Consider the following 17,923-nt stretch of genomic DNA (forward strand, 5'->3'; position numbering starts at 1 on the left):
AATGGAGTTTGGTCGAGTATATTTTCAATTTCTGATAACACCGACAGAATGAAGTAACATTTACATAAAATCAAAATTAAATTGAAGTACCACCGATAGAAAACCATTTTGGTGTATCTATATACATATATATAAACTACATGAATAATAATGTAACCAATTGTATCATAGATGGACAAAGCATTGATAGCACTTGCTACAAAATAGAAAATCTTATGTCATCTAAATGAGCAACGAATCTAAAATTTAAATGCAAAAATGATACTTGAAGAAAAACATAAATTTGGGGATGAAACTGTCAACTGTCATTTCAAAAAAAATGGCAATGCCAAGCCCATCTGTTCACCAATTGATTAGTATGTTCAAGGTTTTTGCCTAGAACCAAGAAAATGAAGCTAAGCAGAGAGCCATAGAAACAAGGAACTAATATTTGCTTAGATTCAAGGGGAAATGCTTCTTATGGAAGCGTATATTGTTTCTATACACATTGAAACAGATCACAGCATTCTGCTCCATTTTTACAGCCGAGGTTTGGAATGTACCCATTCCTTTTGGTAAAACTTTAATCACAATCTTATTTTACAGCCTCAAAGGAAGAGGACCAAAACAATATCATATACCTTTTAGACAATTACATACATCAAACTAATGAAAGAATTGCATCCGCTGTTGCATTCAATATTGCCAACAGGAGAACGTCGACAAGCCCTGAAATAAAAGGGAAAAGGAAAGCAAAAGAATATTTGTTAGTTAATCTATCTATAATAATATGGTCTAATTTGCAATAAAAATGTCATCCGCAATGAAGCCAGCAATGGTCCTCTGTCCCGGTGAATAGAATGAAAGAGGTGCAAAACTATATGCTTCTCAATTTTTTTTTTTTTTGGGGGGTGGGGGGTTCATTTTTTAAATTTTTTTCTCAAAAATGTCCTTGCCATGTCCAGTAAGTAAACAAAAGCAACGAGGAACTTATATGAATCCAGTCGGTTGACTTATCAGAACAGTAGATGTAGACAAACAGAAAACTATGATCAGGACCTCATTTTGATGAGCTGCAATGTCATGAAGCAAACGCAAAAAGCCTATCTGAAATCTTTGTGCGACAAATTGGACACTCGGAACAAGCTAGTGAACAAGATTTACACACTGCAAAAATAAAGCAATAGTAGTTAGAATAATAGATGATGGACATGTAGACAATTCATATATAAGAAACTTTAATGACTTACAACAAAAATGCCTGCAGGGAAGAAGAATGGCAGCTGTTGCTTGTTCAAAACATACTTTACACATATGTGAATTGGCATCTCCATTGCCTAGGTATTTCAACTCCTTTTCCTTCATCTCCTGCATTCGTGCCTGAAAGCAGAAATCAATTGTAGCCATTCCAAGTAATTCCTCCACACAACTAATCACATCAGGTCACATAAATGTATGATGCAATAAACAACCCTCAGTTAATACAACCCACAAATCTATTTCTAGTTCAGGTATTAGCAGTGCCAAATAAAAGGCAGAGAAGGATTGTCCAAATATTTAGAACACAAAATTAATCGTAAATTTATAAAAGATTGGTTTTTTTTTTTGGAAGCATAAAAGATTTATTATTTAGTAAATATTCTAAGCGGCAAACAATAAGTATATCACATCAAGTGATAGATTGGATCTTCCTTGCAACTAACTAAATGAACATGTTGCACAACCCAAAGGATTAACAAAGATGAACAAAAATTCAGCCTACACAATAATGCTACGAGAAAGAAAGTGCAAGTTAATTTATTTCTAAATTAAGGGCCAAGATAGGCAGAAAACTATACTGGCATGTATTACTAAAACAATTAAATACCATTTAATGGAAAATGCAGATTTGCATTTTCATTTGTTTCCCTTAAATTAGTAGAAAACATGACTTAAAACAATTCCTGTTTCTCAAACAGATCTTGAACTGCAATTTAAAAAAAAAATGAAGAAATGAAAATTAAGACGGCATATAAACATCCACATCATTTAGCATTACCTTCAACCGAACAACAAGGGGCTCCTCCTTGGGATTTTCATCAGGTGGTTTTGATGCATCTGAGACTTGTCTCTCCTTAAGGACAATATTTTGATCAACCTCATTAGTTTTTGGTTCACTTGCATTTCCATCACTGTGCCTCTCATCAGTACTCACATCAGGGGAAGATCCCCCCTCTTTCTTCAACTTAGCAACAAGGACCCACATGTTTGCTAAATCATTTTCCAGTGCCTCCTCCCTTCTCTTTGCCTCTTCAGCCCTTTTCCTGTATTCTTCTTCTATGAACTCCTTTTCTGCTAAGGCTGTCTCAAGAGCCGCCTCCCGCTGTTTCCTTGCTTGCAACTCCATCTTTAAATCTTCTGGACCAAAGCTCCAAGAGTCAAAGTCATCAGAGTGCATACTTGAAATTTCATTTCCTCTGCCATGTAACCGTCCCCTCCTTCCTGATCTCATGCCATCACTATACTTACGGTTAACACCATTAATATTTTGCATGCTAGTGCCTCTAGAGTGCATGGACTCTCGAGCAGCCAACAATTCCTTTTCTAATTTTGCATTCTGCAACGAGAGCTTGGTCACTTCACCAGCCAAGTTCTTCAGCTCAACTGCAGCAGCAGAGGCCAGTTCCTTTGCATAAGAAGCTTCTTCAGCCAGTTTTTGATTTTGCACCCGTAACCCACTATTCTCCTCAGAAAGCTGAACCTGTTCTATCTTGAGCTTTTCATTCTCAATTTCCTGCTCATATAACCAAATCTCTGTCAGTTGTTGAATCCCACATCGATTTGGTACTTTAGAACAAGATAATGTGTCCGATTTGGACACTCCTCCCTTGAACTAGCTTTTGAACTAACTTTTGGGTGAGTTAGACTTTGACCCAAATTTAATATGATATCAGTGTCTCCCCATCCAATGTTGGGCCTCCCTCAAATATTTAACGCTCCAGTTTATTCCTAGCCTAAGTGTGTGCTTATGTTTTCAACTTACTATTATTCTAATATATGTTGTCTATGTTTCAATGGCAGAATTTAGCATAAAAGCATTTAAGATTACCCAAAAGGATATATATACACACCATGCACAATACAATACTAAGCCTAGTCAACCTAGAAAAAGTTACAATATAAGCAATAACCTGTGACTGAACTTTTCTTTTCAATTCATCAACATATTCCCCAGGCACACCATGGTCAGCAGTAAGTGGTGTTTTATCATAAGAGAGTGAAGCCAACTGCTGCTCCAGGATCTTTATTTTTTCTTGCAATTCTTTGTTCTCAGAACACTGCCAAAAAGCAAGAATGAGGAATTAATAATTCACAGCAATCACAAAGTAACAAACCAGTGAAAGCAAGAAAAACTAAAAAGAAAGGCAGGATTGCCCCAAACTCATCAAGGTATTGAGCTTCAGCAAAACTAGACCGAGGAAAAAGAAGCCAAGTATAGAGAATGGTATTTTAACCTTAGTCTGCAGTTGTTCCTGAAGGACACGGTTGTCTGCTGACCTTAGCTGCATCAATTGGCAAAATCATTCAATTTAAATGATGCGCAAGCTAAAATGTGTTTTCAACCACAAAAGAAGCATGAGTTCAGTGAACATCAAAGTGGCATAGACCAACGTATCCATGATTTTGGGGCAAAGATCCAAGGAAATGATTACATGGGATGGCCAAGAGTTATGGATCAAAACCATGCAATACAAGAACCGTAGAAGTAGCTCTATCTTTTTCTCTCAACAAATGGCAGAGGAGATTCTAAAGATGAAAGATGTAAAGAAAGATAATTAAGCAGCTGCTTTACCTCCCAAGAAAGAGTATTAGCACCTAAAAAAAAAACATGTTAGTTAAAGCAACCATATTACTCTTTTCCCAGAGTTCCTAAATGCCAGCTCACATTCTAAATAATTATCATGGTACAACAATTTTAGAGCATAAACTAGTTGGACCAATTCAAGTACAACTATTAAACTAGTTGGACCAATTCACGTACAACTATTAATTCAATGTGCACCACACCAATCAATATCATGCTGCAAAGTACTCACCTCCAGCTCAAAAGACTTCTCATTACATTGGGTCATCAATCTCGTGACTGTCTGTTGTAACAGAAACACAATTAAATGATTTCAGCAATAATTTTTGAATAAGCAGATAATTAAATAAAATTAAAAACACTATAGAAAATCCAAATGAGCGAGAAAGAAAGTAATATTACCTGCTGCATATCAACCAGTGATGCATTGGAAATTGAAGCCTCACCACTCTCGATGATGCGCTGCTCTAAAACTCTCATTTGTCTCCTCTTCTCCTGAATCTCACGTTCCATGTTCTGGATCTGTAATTAAGAAAGGTATTCACTCATCATCATCAGAGCCTTGGGCTAGAGTTATACACTCTTGTGAATACAAAAAATATATAGCATTGTAGGAGAGGAACATTTACTTGCATTGACTCTGTAAACAGACGCAAGCAGTTGAGTATTCTGAAAAATGAGATGTACCTCATAGATTTTTTTTTTAAAGTATACAAGTTCTTTTTCTCAAATTAGGAGTAACATGAAAAAGTGGAATCAAAATGAACCACAAAGCCTGCTGCAATACATAAACTTCAACCAGAATATTTGACATTAAAAAAATAAGAATGCCATATGAACTGAAGTTGATAAAATTCATAATCTGCTTGTAGTCACAATAAGCCGGTATTCACATACACACGCGCGCGCACAACACAATCAAATAATAAAGTTGATACTCAAGAAAGAAGAGGTATACTTGAGTTTTTGAGCTATCAGGATCATTCACAGACTGCTCCACCAGACGCTTAAGGGTACTAGTACTGAATGCAATCTCTCCTGCAAGCATCTTTACCTGCTCAACAAGAAGGTCTATCTGATCTTGTGTCATTTGACCCTGCAACACAGTGTAAAAGTCACCTATATATTGTTTACTAGCATCAAATGAACATTGTCAGGAAGATCTGAATTTACATCATAAGTCATAAAATAGATCAACAAACTCTATTTGAAAGACACATCCATCAAATGAATGGTGTATGCTCAAGATTTTACTAGCAAAGGACTTGATTTTCCAGGTTTGAAAATTCAAGCTCACAAAATGGAATTGGTATTTTCATTTGTGAAAGGAGGTTTTTAATGAATACCCCAAGGAGAATTCATAATTAAACTAATAAGAAAGAAAACAAGGAGAAAATAGACCAAGGAAACTGAAGATGATATGAAAGTTTAACAAAATATTAACTAAATTCAGCAAGTATGGAGTCCAGTACTTAGATCAAAAAAGAAGAAAAGAAGAAAAAATGAAAGTAATGAAACTAAGGCCATCATGAGACCAAGTTAAACTTCATTTAATAAATGGGGAACCAAACTTCATTTGAATGTTTTCTTTGTCAAACTTGTTTCAAGCCATTTTTCTTTTCTAGACTTGATCAGCACTTGTTGATGCATCTCCCAAAATATTAGCATGAAGCCATCACTGTGAAAACTGCAACAGAATATTCTTTGTTGAGATTATTTCTGTAAATAGCCTAGATTTGTACTGATAATTAGGGATATGACTGTGTAATATGATTGGAATATGATTAGGTTGTAATTAGGGAATTAATTTATTTTCTTTCCTAGTATGTACTCTTGTAAGTAGTATATATACCCCAATTGGCTTGAGGGGAATAATCAAGTATTTTCTCTCAAATCTTCTACTCTCTTTTTCTTCTTATCATCAAAGTTTCATGGTATAAGAGCCAAAAAACTTGATTCACCTTTGAGTGGCAAATCTGTCACCTTACTTTGGTGACTTTCTAGAAATTAGTTAGTCTCATCACCCAGCCCATTTTCCACGCCGGCTTCCGATCTACTTTCTAGTGAAGCACCGCCTGCAGATCCGGCCACACGTGCCGCTCCAACCAACCCGTCTCTAGCCACGCACCGGCGCGTGCACCCTTTTCCGGCGACCGTTTCACTCCGGCGATTCTTCCTCCAGCCTCGTCCAGCGCTGGCAACTCCAACCCAACAGGTTCGGTTACCTATTCAACCTGCCTTCACACTCCATCCAGCCACACACAGACGCATGTACCATCTTCCGGCGACCTTTTCACGCCGCGACTCTTCCTCCAGCATCGTTCGGCGACAGCGACTCTAGCCCAGTAGGTCTGATCACTTACCCAACCCGTCTAACGTCGGATTTACTGTTCACAGGCGCAGATCCTTCTTTTTTGGCAAATTCAGATTCAGTCACCATGGCCCAATCAAATATTGCTTATTCTGATAATTCTTTTACTTATCTAACCAAGTCTTTACCCATTGGTTCATGAATCCTCGACTCTAGTGCTTCTGATCATATCTATGGTAATCCCTCTCTTTTCTCTACTCTTGTTTCACCTTCCACACCATCTAGAGTCACATTAGCTCTCTTTTCTCTACTCTTGTTTCACCTTCCACACCATCTAGAGTCACATTAGCTGTTCACAAACTCAAGTTAAAGGGATCGTTCTATCCCCTTGACTAATATTTTATTTACCCCTGACTGTCCATACAACCTAATCTCTATTAGCAAATTGACTAAAGATCTTCACTGTTCAGTCATCTTTACTACTGAATCTGTGGTTGTGCAGGACGGGAGTACTGGAAAGATGATTGGAGCAGGATATGAGTCACAAGGCTTGTACTATTTTTCCACTTCTAACTCTTCACTTGCTTTTGTGTCTTCCACCTCCGTTGAACTCATTCATAGTCGTTGGGGACATCTAAGTCTGAACAAATTACAAAAACTAGTTCCTAGCCTCTCTTCCTTGCCTTCTTTAGAATGTGAGTCTTATCAACTCGGGAAGCAAACTCGAACTTCTTTTCCCAAGCGAATCAATAATAGGGTCAGTTCTATGTTTGACATCGTTCATTCAGATATTTAGGATCCAAGTCGGGATAGTACAACTTTGGGATTTCATTATTTTGTTACCTTATGACTATTCTCGTTGCACTTGGCTTTTTCTGATAAAAAATCGTTCTGATTTGTTCCCTATTTTTCAAAAGTTTTATGGTGAAATCCATAATCAATTTGGTGTTCGCATTAAGATATTGCAAAGTGATAATGCAAGAGAATATTTGTCTTCCTCATTCACTCATTTTTTGTTTACTCAGGGTATTACTCACCAAACTTCTTGCTCTTATACCCCACAACAAAATGGAGTTGCCGAGCAGAAAAATCGGCATTTAATTGAAACAGCCCGTACTTTACTCCTACATCACAATGTTCCGTTGCGTTTTGGGGGGGAAGCTGTCCTCATCGCCTATTACTTAATTAACCGAATGTCTTCCTCTGTTTTGCAGCATCAAAATCCTCATTTTGTCCTATTTCCTAACCAGAATTCTACCCAGTTGTCTCTGCGTGTTTTCGGATGTATATGCTTTGTTCATGATCATACTCCTAGCAAAGACAAACTCCAATCCAAATCAGTTAAATGTGTCTTTCTCGGCTATTCACAGCTTCAAAAAGGTTGTAAATGCTATGATCCTACTACTAACAGATATTTTGTGTCTGAAGATGTCACCTATTTTGAAATCTCTCCTTACTTTTCTTCAGTCCAACACAAAACTTTTATCCCTAGCGCTTTGCCTGTACCTCCGACCCCTATTTCTTCTTTGCCGCAAGTGTGTCCATCTCCTACTCCTATGCCACCTCTTCAGATCTATACATGTCGGTCTCACCCATCTGCTAATATCAATGACATTTCTCTCCCTAATGCAGGTACTTCTAATAACTCACCTCCCGTTCCGTCATCACCTACTTCGGTCATGCCTTCAACAACAGTAGCTACTCCTCGTGAACTGGTTGAGGAAATGACTGCTCTGCATAACAATGGAACTTGGGAACTGGTATACTTACCACCTGGTAAGTCTACTGTTGGTTGTCGATGGGTTTACACAGTTAAGGTGGGACCTGATGGCAAAATTGATCGCCTTAAAACTCGCCTTGTAGCTAAAGGTTACACACAAATTTTTGGGCTTGATTACAGTGATACTTTTTCTCTTGTAGCCAAAATAGCTTCTGTTCGCCTCCTTATCTCATTGGCTACAATTAATCACTGGACCCTGCATCAACTGAACATTAAAAGTACCTTTCTTCATGGAGAGCTCGCTGAAGAAGTTTATATGGAGTAACCTCTAGGGTTTGTTGCTCAAGGAGAGTCAAGCTTAGTATGTCGTCTTCGACGCTTTTTGTATGGGCTAAAACAGTCTCCAAGAGCATGGTTTGGACGATTTAGCACTGTAGTTCAACAGTTTGGAATGTCACAAAGTAATTATGATCTTTCCGTATTTTTTCGATATAATGGTGTAATAGATGCATGTACTTGGTGGTCTATATTGATGATATTATCATTACAGGAAATGATCATGATGGAATCTCTCAACTTAAGCAATATTTGTTCAGTTATTTTCAAACTAAAGATCCGGAAAAATTGAAATATTTCTTGGGAATTGAAGTGGCACAGTCTAAAACAAGTATTGCAATTTCTCAAAGGAAATATGCTTTGGATATATTGGAAGAAACAGGCATGTTAGACCGTAGACATGTGGACACTCCCATGGATCCAAATGTTAAGCTTGTTCCTGAACAAGAGGAGCCACTTAAAGATCTACTAGATACAGAAGATTAGTCGGCAAGCTCAACTATCTTACTATCACACGATCAGATATTTCTTTTGTTGTAAGTATGGTTAGTCAATTTCTTCAAACTCCATACAGTAGTCACTGGGATGCAGTCGTTCGCATTCTTAGATATATCAAAGGAGCTCCAGGACAAGGTCTACTCTATTAGGACAACGGTCATTCACAAATTTTTAGCTATTCTGATGCAGATTGGACAAGTTCCCCTTCAAATAGACGATCTACTTCAGGATTTTGTATTATGATTGGAGGGAATCTCATATCCTGGAAAAGTAAAAAACAGAGTGTGGTTGTAAAATCAAGTGCAGAAGCAGAATATCAAGCTATGGCTTTAGCAACATGCAAACTCATCTGGTTGAAACAACTCCTTCAGGGAAAGTTGATATGTGATAATCAAACTGCCCTCTATATTGCATCAAATCCAATTTTTCATGAGAGGAAGAAGCATATAGAGATAGATTGCCATTTTATTAGGCAAAAGATTGAGTTCAGATGCATTTCTACTAGCTTTGTCAACTCAAATGATCAGCTAGCTGATATTTTCACAAAATCACTTCAAGGACCACAAATCGAGTATATTTGTAACAAGTTTGGAGCATATGATATGTACGCTCCAGCTTGAGGGGGGGAGTGTTGAGATTATTTCTGTAAATAGCCTAGATTTGTACTGATAATTAGGGATATGATTGTGTGGTATGATTGGAATATGATTAGGCTATAATTAGGAGATTAATTTATTTTCTTACCTAGTATGTATTATTATAAGTAGTATATATACCCCAATTGGCTTGAGGGGAATAATCAAGTATTTTCTCTCAAATCTTCTGCTCTCTTTTTCTTCTTTTCATCAAAGTTTCATTCTTTATAATTAAATGCTATAAAAATAAGTGATAAGATAACTGAGAGAACATACTGCCGGTAGTTTTGAAACACTTATAAGTTCACCCGCTTGACTTGATTCAGTAATTGAACTGCTGCAAACAGGTGAGAGTTCTTCACTCCACTTGCTGGAAGATCTCCTGTGTTTACATTCACGAGATGAATCTGACCGAATCACAGAAGCAGAGGATGAAGAGTCCTTCATATTCTCATTTTCTAGTAGTAAAGCACCATCCCTCAAAACATCCAGATTCTGGCCCAAAAAAAGAAAACAAAGAGTAAAATATCATATAGTTATCTCCAAAATAAAACAATAATCTAAAACATATATCAAGTGAGAGGAAAACTGTTTTATCATAGAAGGCAAAATTTTCAAGGAAAAAAAAAGTCATAACTAGTAGTAAAACAAATTAATGGAAAATTACAAGGAGAAAATGGCAAAAAAAAAATCTGCAGGCATGTCATTGAGTTTCTTTAAGCAACCAAACATTTACGATACTCAAATATATCATGAAAACAACAAAACTAAATGCAATTTACACTTTTCGTATTCATTAACAGCGAAGGCAAGCACCAACAAAATCATGGACATGTAATCAGAACAAAACCACACTAGTGAGTTTAAAGCAGCAACATCATTCACATTTATATCCAGATCTCTTCATATGCATCGAGTTGCAAATATTCACATGCTTTTATTAGAATAAGTGAAAAATAACTCACATCATCCTCTCCAACAGAGTGACTACGCTGATGACTAGGACCATCACTCATTAATCCAGGAATTGAATCCTTTGTAGAAACAAGTATAAGCTTGGTTAGCCTTTGGATTCGACTCATGAGAGCAGCTTTAGCTTCCTCTTCTTCCTCCAATCTTGATTGCATCTTCACTTGACCTTCTTCCAGCTATCCAAAGAATAAAGAGGACAAAGTGTGAAAAAAAAAAAAAAAAAAAAGAAGAAGAACCTTATATAGAAATTAGAAAAGAAAAAGGGAAATTTAGCATTTAGTCCCTTGGTTTAGTAAAACTATCTACTTAGTTCCTCTATTTTCAAACACAATAAATAGTCAGTCTTTCAAAATTATTAAATACTTAATCCTTCCATCTATTAAAACTATATGCATGAAATTACTAAAAATTGCTGTTATTTCTGATTAAAATCTATTAAAAACATAATTTATTTAGCCCCTGTAATTAAAAGGAGAAGCTAAATAATTTACGGTCTGAAAAGACAAAGTCTATTTAGCACTTTTTTTAAAATAGAGGCTCTAAATAATTAGTTGCACTAACCCACAAGAACTAAATAATAATTCTTTTCAAAGAAAAACAAGATAAAGAATATTCATAGATGAGACATCAAAAGGAAAAGAATCGAAAAACCTGTTGCCTTAAGCTCAAAATCTCCTCATGATTAACAGCAACAATCATCCCCTTCTTCAATTGATCAAGTTCCAACTTGAGAGTTGAGATTTCTCTTTGATACTTCTTAATCAGAGATTTCTCATCAATAATCTGGGTGCAATTGCCAAAACCAATATTAATATTAGCTTAGGCATTAACTGATATATATTGACATTAACATATCACATTTCTTCAAGATTATAGCATACCTTATTACGAGAGGCATAGATTTCAACTCTCTTTGCCCTACTAGCAAACTTCAATGTATTATGTGTTTCCTCCATATTACTAGATGCAGGAGTGACTGTACAAATAAGCTGCAAGAATTTATACAAAAGTCTATCTTAATTCATGAGAACATGATAAATGCAAATGCAATCCAAGTAGAAGGGGTGCAAGCATTGCTCTCTTAACTCATATTTGTTGTAAACATTAAATACATTATATATTTTCTTTAGCAAAAAAAATGCTGCATTAGTGATTGTGCATTGATAACACAAAGTTTGTTGCATCTCTAACTTACAGAAACATGTCCATGCCCACTCAACGAAGATTGCAGAAGACGAGTAAGTTTCGAATCTCGATAAGGAACATGGGATGCCTTCCCTTCACTCAACTTTCCAATCACCTTCATAACAAAATCAAACAGCCAATCAAAATTTCAAATTGATACTTAGAAAGAGATGTTAGAAAGAGATGCTTATATGCATGCTGATGCTAGTAAGTCCAAATTCCCTTGCTGAAGAAAAAGACTATTTGCTCCTCAAGTCTTAATAGTTAGTACTGTTGATGATCTATATTTTGGTAATTTCTCATCATAAATATGCACCATGTATTATGCAGTGTAATTTATTACCAATTTAATAAACTTTTTGAATCTCAATAATATCCCCAAGTATCCCCCAACTCATCAAGAAGGAAAGAGAAAAGACAAACTTAAGTCACCTACAATTTTTGTTATTGTCTCCTTTGTTCATAATCTTTGCAAGATATACAACAGATGGAAGCAGACAATCATCAAAAGAAAAGACAGGCAAATGAATACATATACAAAACATACAGTTCCAAGAGTTAGAAGGCTTTTGTTTATGTAAGACCCCTCCTTTCTCCTTAGTCCAGTTGTTTCCGTTTTTGAACTCTCAGATCCAGCTAGATCAATCAAATTCTAAAAAGGAGAGAAATAAACCAACAAGATGAGATGTGTATTAAAGAAAATTCTTTTTTTCTTTCAAAAAATATCAATTAAATGTAGCATACAAGTTGAGAGAAGATCACTCCATCATACTCATCACCATGGTCACTACTTTCAATCATCTGCAAATGCAAAAGCAAGGTTGTGAAGGATATTCAAAAACAATAAAGTATAATAGGTGATAGTAAGTGCAACATCCACGATAACTAGAATAGGAAGCTTTTTAGATTTAAACAACCAGAAGAAAACCGGGGGGACGAAGCAACATAGCTTTGTAACTCAAGTAGTTAGGATTTAGTTTAGTTTTATTTTTGTAATTTCCCCATCCAATCCTCTACTACCAAAAAGAATAATGCAAAGGAGGGAGATTCCAAGTATGATAAACTCCTAAAACATAAATCATTGTAGTAACTCGGGCAAAGAATAGCATGGCAAAATGGAGGCCAACTTTTACACACTTTATTTGGGGTACTCAACTACAAAATTTAGAACTTTATGAATCTTATCTGATTGCTCAACTTTGGATCTTACAAAATTGGTGTTTTAAGATTGAATATTGGGTACCAGGGCTTCTTAATGTAAAGTGCATAATCTTTGACAAACAATAATAATACTTATATATTCTAAAAGTGAAGATGCAAATAAAACTCTTGCAGCCATAAGTTTATTCAAAGCAAAACTATATTGTCCTAAATCATAATGTTAATGACTAATCACATCACTAGATGCCAATCACTCGTGCAATATACTAATCACATTGAAACAAGGCATTGTTTCACATTTCAATTATTTGTTCAACAAATATTCTAGTGGCATGTTGATTCTAAATGCTACGTACACATGTCCAAATTTACCAGTGTAAATATGGTGTGACTTCTGCTACTCAACAGATTAAAGTTATTCGAACCAACATGACGATGCTCTGCCAAAATCAGATATTAATTAGAATATCATCAAAAACAAAGCTGCACAAATCAATCATACACCTATAAGAAAGGACAAAATACGTTTTTGTATTAGTTACCTTCTCCAGCAGCAATGAAAGAAAGTGCATGCCCAGGAGACAAAACCACTTCTTCCTTAATACCCTCAACATAAGTTCCCTGAAAAACATAGTGCAAGCATTGATAGAACAAAAAAATATTAGGTCCAGCTATATAGCAATCTTTTAAGGCTTAAATTCACATTTAAAAAAATTCTTCAATTTTCACAAGATATGCATCCTTGTGTGCACGCATGTGTATGTGTAGAGGAAGAGCATGCTAAAGCATTTGCTAACCACTGAATGCATCCATTTGCATACAAAGAATACTATTTCATATGAGAACCACTTTGTGACTATATGTCCATGTCAACATATATATTATATACACACATAGAAATTATTGAAGCCCAAAAACCATGAAAATGGATCAAAAAAAAAAAAGTAATGAGATACGGAGCAAAATCAAAAGCATATTCAATATAATTAAGCAAACCTGTGCATCTTCTCTAACACGCAGATTTTGGCTGGTAGGATCAAGCAAGTCATTGATCACCTGATATTAGAAACATGCATTTAACCATAAATCAGATAGTTGTCACTAAGAGGAGTATGCAGTTGCTCTTATATTATAAAGCAAGGACGAGTTGAAATTGTGGGAGACTTCGATCGTGTAAATTACAGAATTTTGAATTTCATATAACTTCCTAATCAAAATAAATTAGTTGCTCTAATGATGCTGCATAGGAAAAGAAAATTAATAAGTCCTAGAGCCATTGGAATTGATAATCGGTATGGAATCACTAACCTCGTTATAAATTTCAAGATAAGAAACACGTAATAAGAACTCTCTTCCTGGAGTCTGAAGCAAAATATGCAGTATATCAATCACACTTGGTCAACAAGAAGGTTGTTAGAAAGATGAAAAGTAAAACAATAAATTAATTAGTTATTATCATGGAAATCCATGCTAATTCAATAGGTGAAAAATCGAGACCCTTCCCCCATCAGACAAACACACACACAGATACGTGAAAGTTGAATGCAAATCAAAGTATAATTAGCTCACATAATTGGAGATGAAAATTTAAACATTTCTTATTATTACAAAAAAAAAAAAGAAAAAGCAATTTGTCAGTAATATAGTGTTATACTTGGTTTTAAATAACGGTTGTTACATTATTTAAAAGAATTTTGGTTTGGCATTACCATTAATACTATTATTTAAAAGACTATCAAAACAGCAGCTGTCAAGGCTGTTATGACCATTATATAAACGCAACAATCATCATTGACTATTAGGTGAAAGACGTAATGGCCTTAATTTCTTTTGGCAGTTATTTCTTTGGGTTTTTTTATCGCATTCTCATGAAGCTAAGGGCAGAATCCCTTTTTTTCTTTTTTTCTTTTTTTGCCAATCTCTTAACCTTTTATAAATTTCCTAGAATCAAGTAAAATTCTTTACTTTATAAATTTTTAAGCTTAAAATCATAAATCATTATATAGACAAGGTGATTTTGAAGTGGAGAGTCAGAAGATATGGTTTGTTATTTTTTCCCCTCAATTTTTAGCTATTTTTTGAATCATTTTTACTTAAATACATGAATAATGAGAAATAATAAAAAAGCAAGTTTTAATTGTTGATAACATTTGTTACTAATAGATTTAGGTTTTCACAAGATAAAATTTTCAGAAAAAAAGAAAAAAAAAAAGCATGAAATCAACTGTTAATTTTGAAGTAGTAATTATGTTTAAAATCCTAATTTTATATTAAAACTAATGCTATCTGAAAATGATGGATATAATGCTCTTATTTGATATATTTATTCTTATTATTTGATTGTCTTTAATAATACCTTTAAATATCTAATAATATTTCATAAACTTCACAAATATTTTAAAAAAGTTTGTGCAATTATATATCACCATTACTATTACGTTACCGCTATTATAGACCTATTTCCCTTGCACACTACATGAGGCCTTAACCACAGTTCAAAACCAAGCTTTCAACGATTTGGAGGAAACATAATGCAGAGAACCAGCATAAATAAATTAAAAACCCATATAAAATATCTAGACTCCATAGAAATGAAGAAAAAAAGTCCAAGACACTTGAAAGGAGACAAACAAATGAAGCAAGAAAAAGCCAGACGCATATGACCATGTTGTCATTCTATGGCACCATATAATAGTTCAAAGATAGTAGTTAAAACAACACTTACATCTTGGATAATGCTGAAAACATCCTTTATTGCTAATGGTATGATACCAGGAGAACTTTGATCTCCCTGCACATATTATTTTCAGAAAGAAATCATATAGGGGAGGGCTGAAATTAGTGCATTTCATGAATTATGATATTTAGGAACTAAAACAAGAAAAGCAAACTAGGTTAAAAATCAATATGATCACTTATTCATATGTCAAATGGTAAACGAGATCAGTAACATTATTTGGCACGAGTGAACTGCTATGTCATCAAAATTGAGTCAGTTAAGAGGATGTGAATCGTAACAAGATTCACTGAACAACAGAGCATCATATACATTCATGCTACTAAAGATAGAGGAGAATACAGAAGAAGGCATCAAGGCAATAATCAAGCAACTAGACTTCATGCAAAAATGAAGTTTAACATGTCCAAAATCTTTAGTTTCTTCACTGAGGCTCAGCAGCAAAACTCATCACCTATAATCATCAAGCACGGGCTACATTATTGAGCTAATCATGCAATGTTTGCTCCATTGATAGTTCCGTATACGTTACCATGAATTCCCAAGTATAATAAGAGAAAAATGAGATGGATTATTAACAGTGGACACCTTTTCTGAACAAAACAAAATTATCATCAAACATGTCTGCCTATTGCCTGAAAAAGACAACTGTCAATTTATCACATCACTGTGTAGCTTAATTATTCTCTACTAGTAGACTGCTTTGTTACAAAGCTTCACACCTGAAATTCTAATTGATTTTGAACAGTAGCTGAATGTTCAAAGTAAAACTCCAAGCCAAAAATACGCATAAAACAAATATTGTATCTAGAACTCAACTTACATGCATAGTGTGTGTCTTTCCACTACTAGTGACACCATAAGCAAAGACGGTTCCTGCATTTGTCAATTTATGAGCTCGATTTTTAGAAAGTAAAAGTTCAATTAAAAATGCAACTCAATTACAATTTTCGATACAATAAATCCAATTACTCTGCTGATTCAATTTAATTAATCATAATTTCTATCCATACCGTTGACACCTTCCATTGCAGCCTTGACTACTGGTTTGGCAGCAACGTCATATACCTCTTGAGAAGTCGCGTGCTGTCCAAATACTCTATCTGCCAATACGAATACATTAGCATTTTTCACTTTTGTTCCTCGTCAATTGAGGAAAGACAACATCCGATTTACTCATTTTATCAATTGGAAAAGAATAATCACCAAATGCATAAGCCGTAGCTGGGTTATACACGTTCCTAACGATCTTATCTCCATCCGGATACCAAGCGATCTCATCCCCTCTCTGGAACTCTCTCTCGCTGTAAACAAATGCATTCCAATCACATTACTTCAGAAGACAAACCAGACGATTCAGAATTCTAAACGCAACAGATCTGATTCACGACTTTCAGATCTAACAACTTACCTCAACGGTCTAAACCGAATCGTCACCGAAATACTATCCCCATTCTTCGGCCCATCGACTGGCTCAGGAATCAGTTCCTCAGACCCAAACCCGACGGGAGTGCGACCACCGTAACCGCGCGGACCGTAATACATTGAATCAGAACGCGACCGACTGGGCGTCATGGATCGCCCGCCACCGGAGTTGAAAAAAGGAGACGAAGCAGAAGACGAGCAGGAACGAGGCACTAACCTGTTGCCGATGTAAGAAGAAGTAGAAGAAGTAGAAGAGTAGGGAGTGGAAGTTTTCCGATAAGAGAATGGGGAGCTGCTCCTAGCACGGGAGGATGAGGCCATTCCCGTGAAGCAGAGTCGAGTTGACTCGGTGAGTCAATAAGCGACTCAACTGCGTATAGAAGAAGCAAACAAAGGAGAGGAGCAGCACGACACGAGGGAGAAGAAGAGAAGAATGAGTCGGTGAAGTCACATGGCGTCTGAGACAAAAGCTAATAACATTGGTTTTTTTATTTCCTTTGATACTTTAAGCTACTGAGCCACAGCCTTCAGAGAGAGAAAGAGAGATGGAAAGCCAGAGATTGTTTCTTCTTCTTTAAGACAAAGAGTTGCAGAGAACTAAAGGGAGAGAATTGGAGATTTGATTTCTAATAGACCAGAAAGAGAGAGAGAGAGGAGTGTGAACGATAGGTTCTGCTTTTCTTTTTTTTTTTTTTTTTTTTTTTTAAGAGGTGGTTTTCTTTTAATAATTTTTTGGGAGGTAGTTAATGAAAAATAGAATAAAGGTGGGAGAAGCGACGTGGAAGGTGGGGGTATGAGAGTTTAAAGCAAGTAAAATGGAGCCGCGAGGCATGGAGATTTTGAAATTAAGGCAATAAAAATGAGCGGGAATAACAGTGGGTGAAGGATTACGACAAATGGAAAATGGATTAAACAATTAATTAATTAATTAATTACGTTTCTTCTCAATTCTCTACCTAGAGATAGGTAGGCCCATGCATTTTTTAAAAAAAATGAGAGTAGGCCCATGTGGTTTTTAATTTACCAAAACAACCCTCTTATGTAATGTTGTGTTATTATTATTATTCACATGAAAATCTAAAATTTTAAATTTAATTATAATTACAATTCAAAAAATGAA

General features: G+C 35.4%; 1 protein-coding gene across 2 annotated transcripts; it reads right to left on the minus strand.

Annotated features, from left to right (window-relative positions):
- Positions 1–412: 412 nt before the first annotated feature.
- LOC110626407 (kinesin-like protein KIN-7D, mitochondrial) lies at positions 413–17,521 on the minus strand. 2 transcript variants are annotated; one of them, XM_021772273.2, is made up of 25 exons: positions 16,790–17,521; positions 16,585–16,682; positions 16,392–16,481; positions 16,202–16,254; positions 15,367–15,432; positions 13,950–14,003; positions 13,638–13,697; positions 13,184–13,262; positions 13,014–13,081; positions 12,225–12,281; positions 12,028–12,132; positions 11,491–11,595; positions 11,177–11,284; positions 10,947–11,078; positions 10,289–10,471; positions 9,600–9,818; positions 4,782–4,919; positions 4,226–4,345; positions 4,056–4,106; positions 3,474–3,521; positions 3,150–3,296; positions 2,018–2,752; positions 1,230–1,347; positions 1,039–1,146; positions 413–708 (listed from the first exon to the last, which is right to left on the minus strand). In XM_021772273.2, the coding sequence occupies exons 1-24, from the start codon at positions 17,122–17,124 to the stop codon at positions 1,061–1,063; spliced, it is 3,255 nt and encodes a 1,084-aa protein (XP_021627965.1). In that variant the 5' UTR covers positions 17,125–17,521; the 3' UTR covers positions 413–708; positions 1,039–1,060. The 2 variants fall into 2 exon arrangements, with proteins under 2 accessions (XP_021627965.1, XP_021627964.1); XM_021772272.2 differs by having other exon boundaries at positions 1,230–1,359; positions 16,790–17,520.
- Between the last annotated feature and the right edge of the window lie 402 nt (positions 17,522–17,923).

Source organism: Manihot esculenta, chromosome 11 (genome assembly GCF_001659605.2).
Source record: "Manihot esculenta cultivar AM560-2 chromosome 11, M.esculenta_v8, whole genome shotgun sequence".
Classification (NCBI taxonomy): Eukaryota; Viridiplantae; Streptophyta; class Magnoliopsida; order Malpighiales; family Euphorbiaceae; genus Manihot; species Manihot esculenta.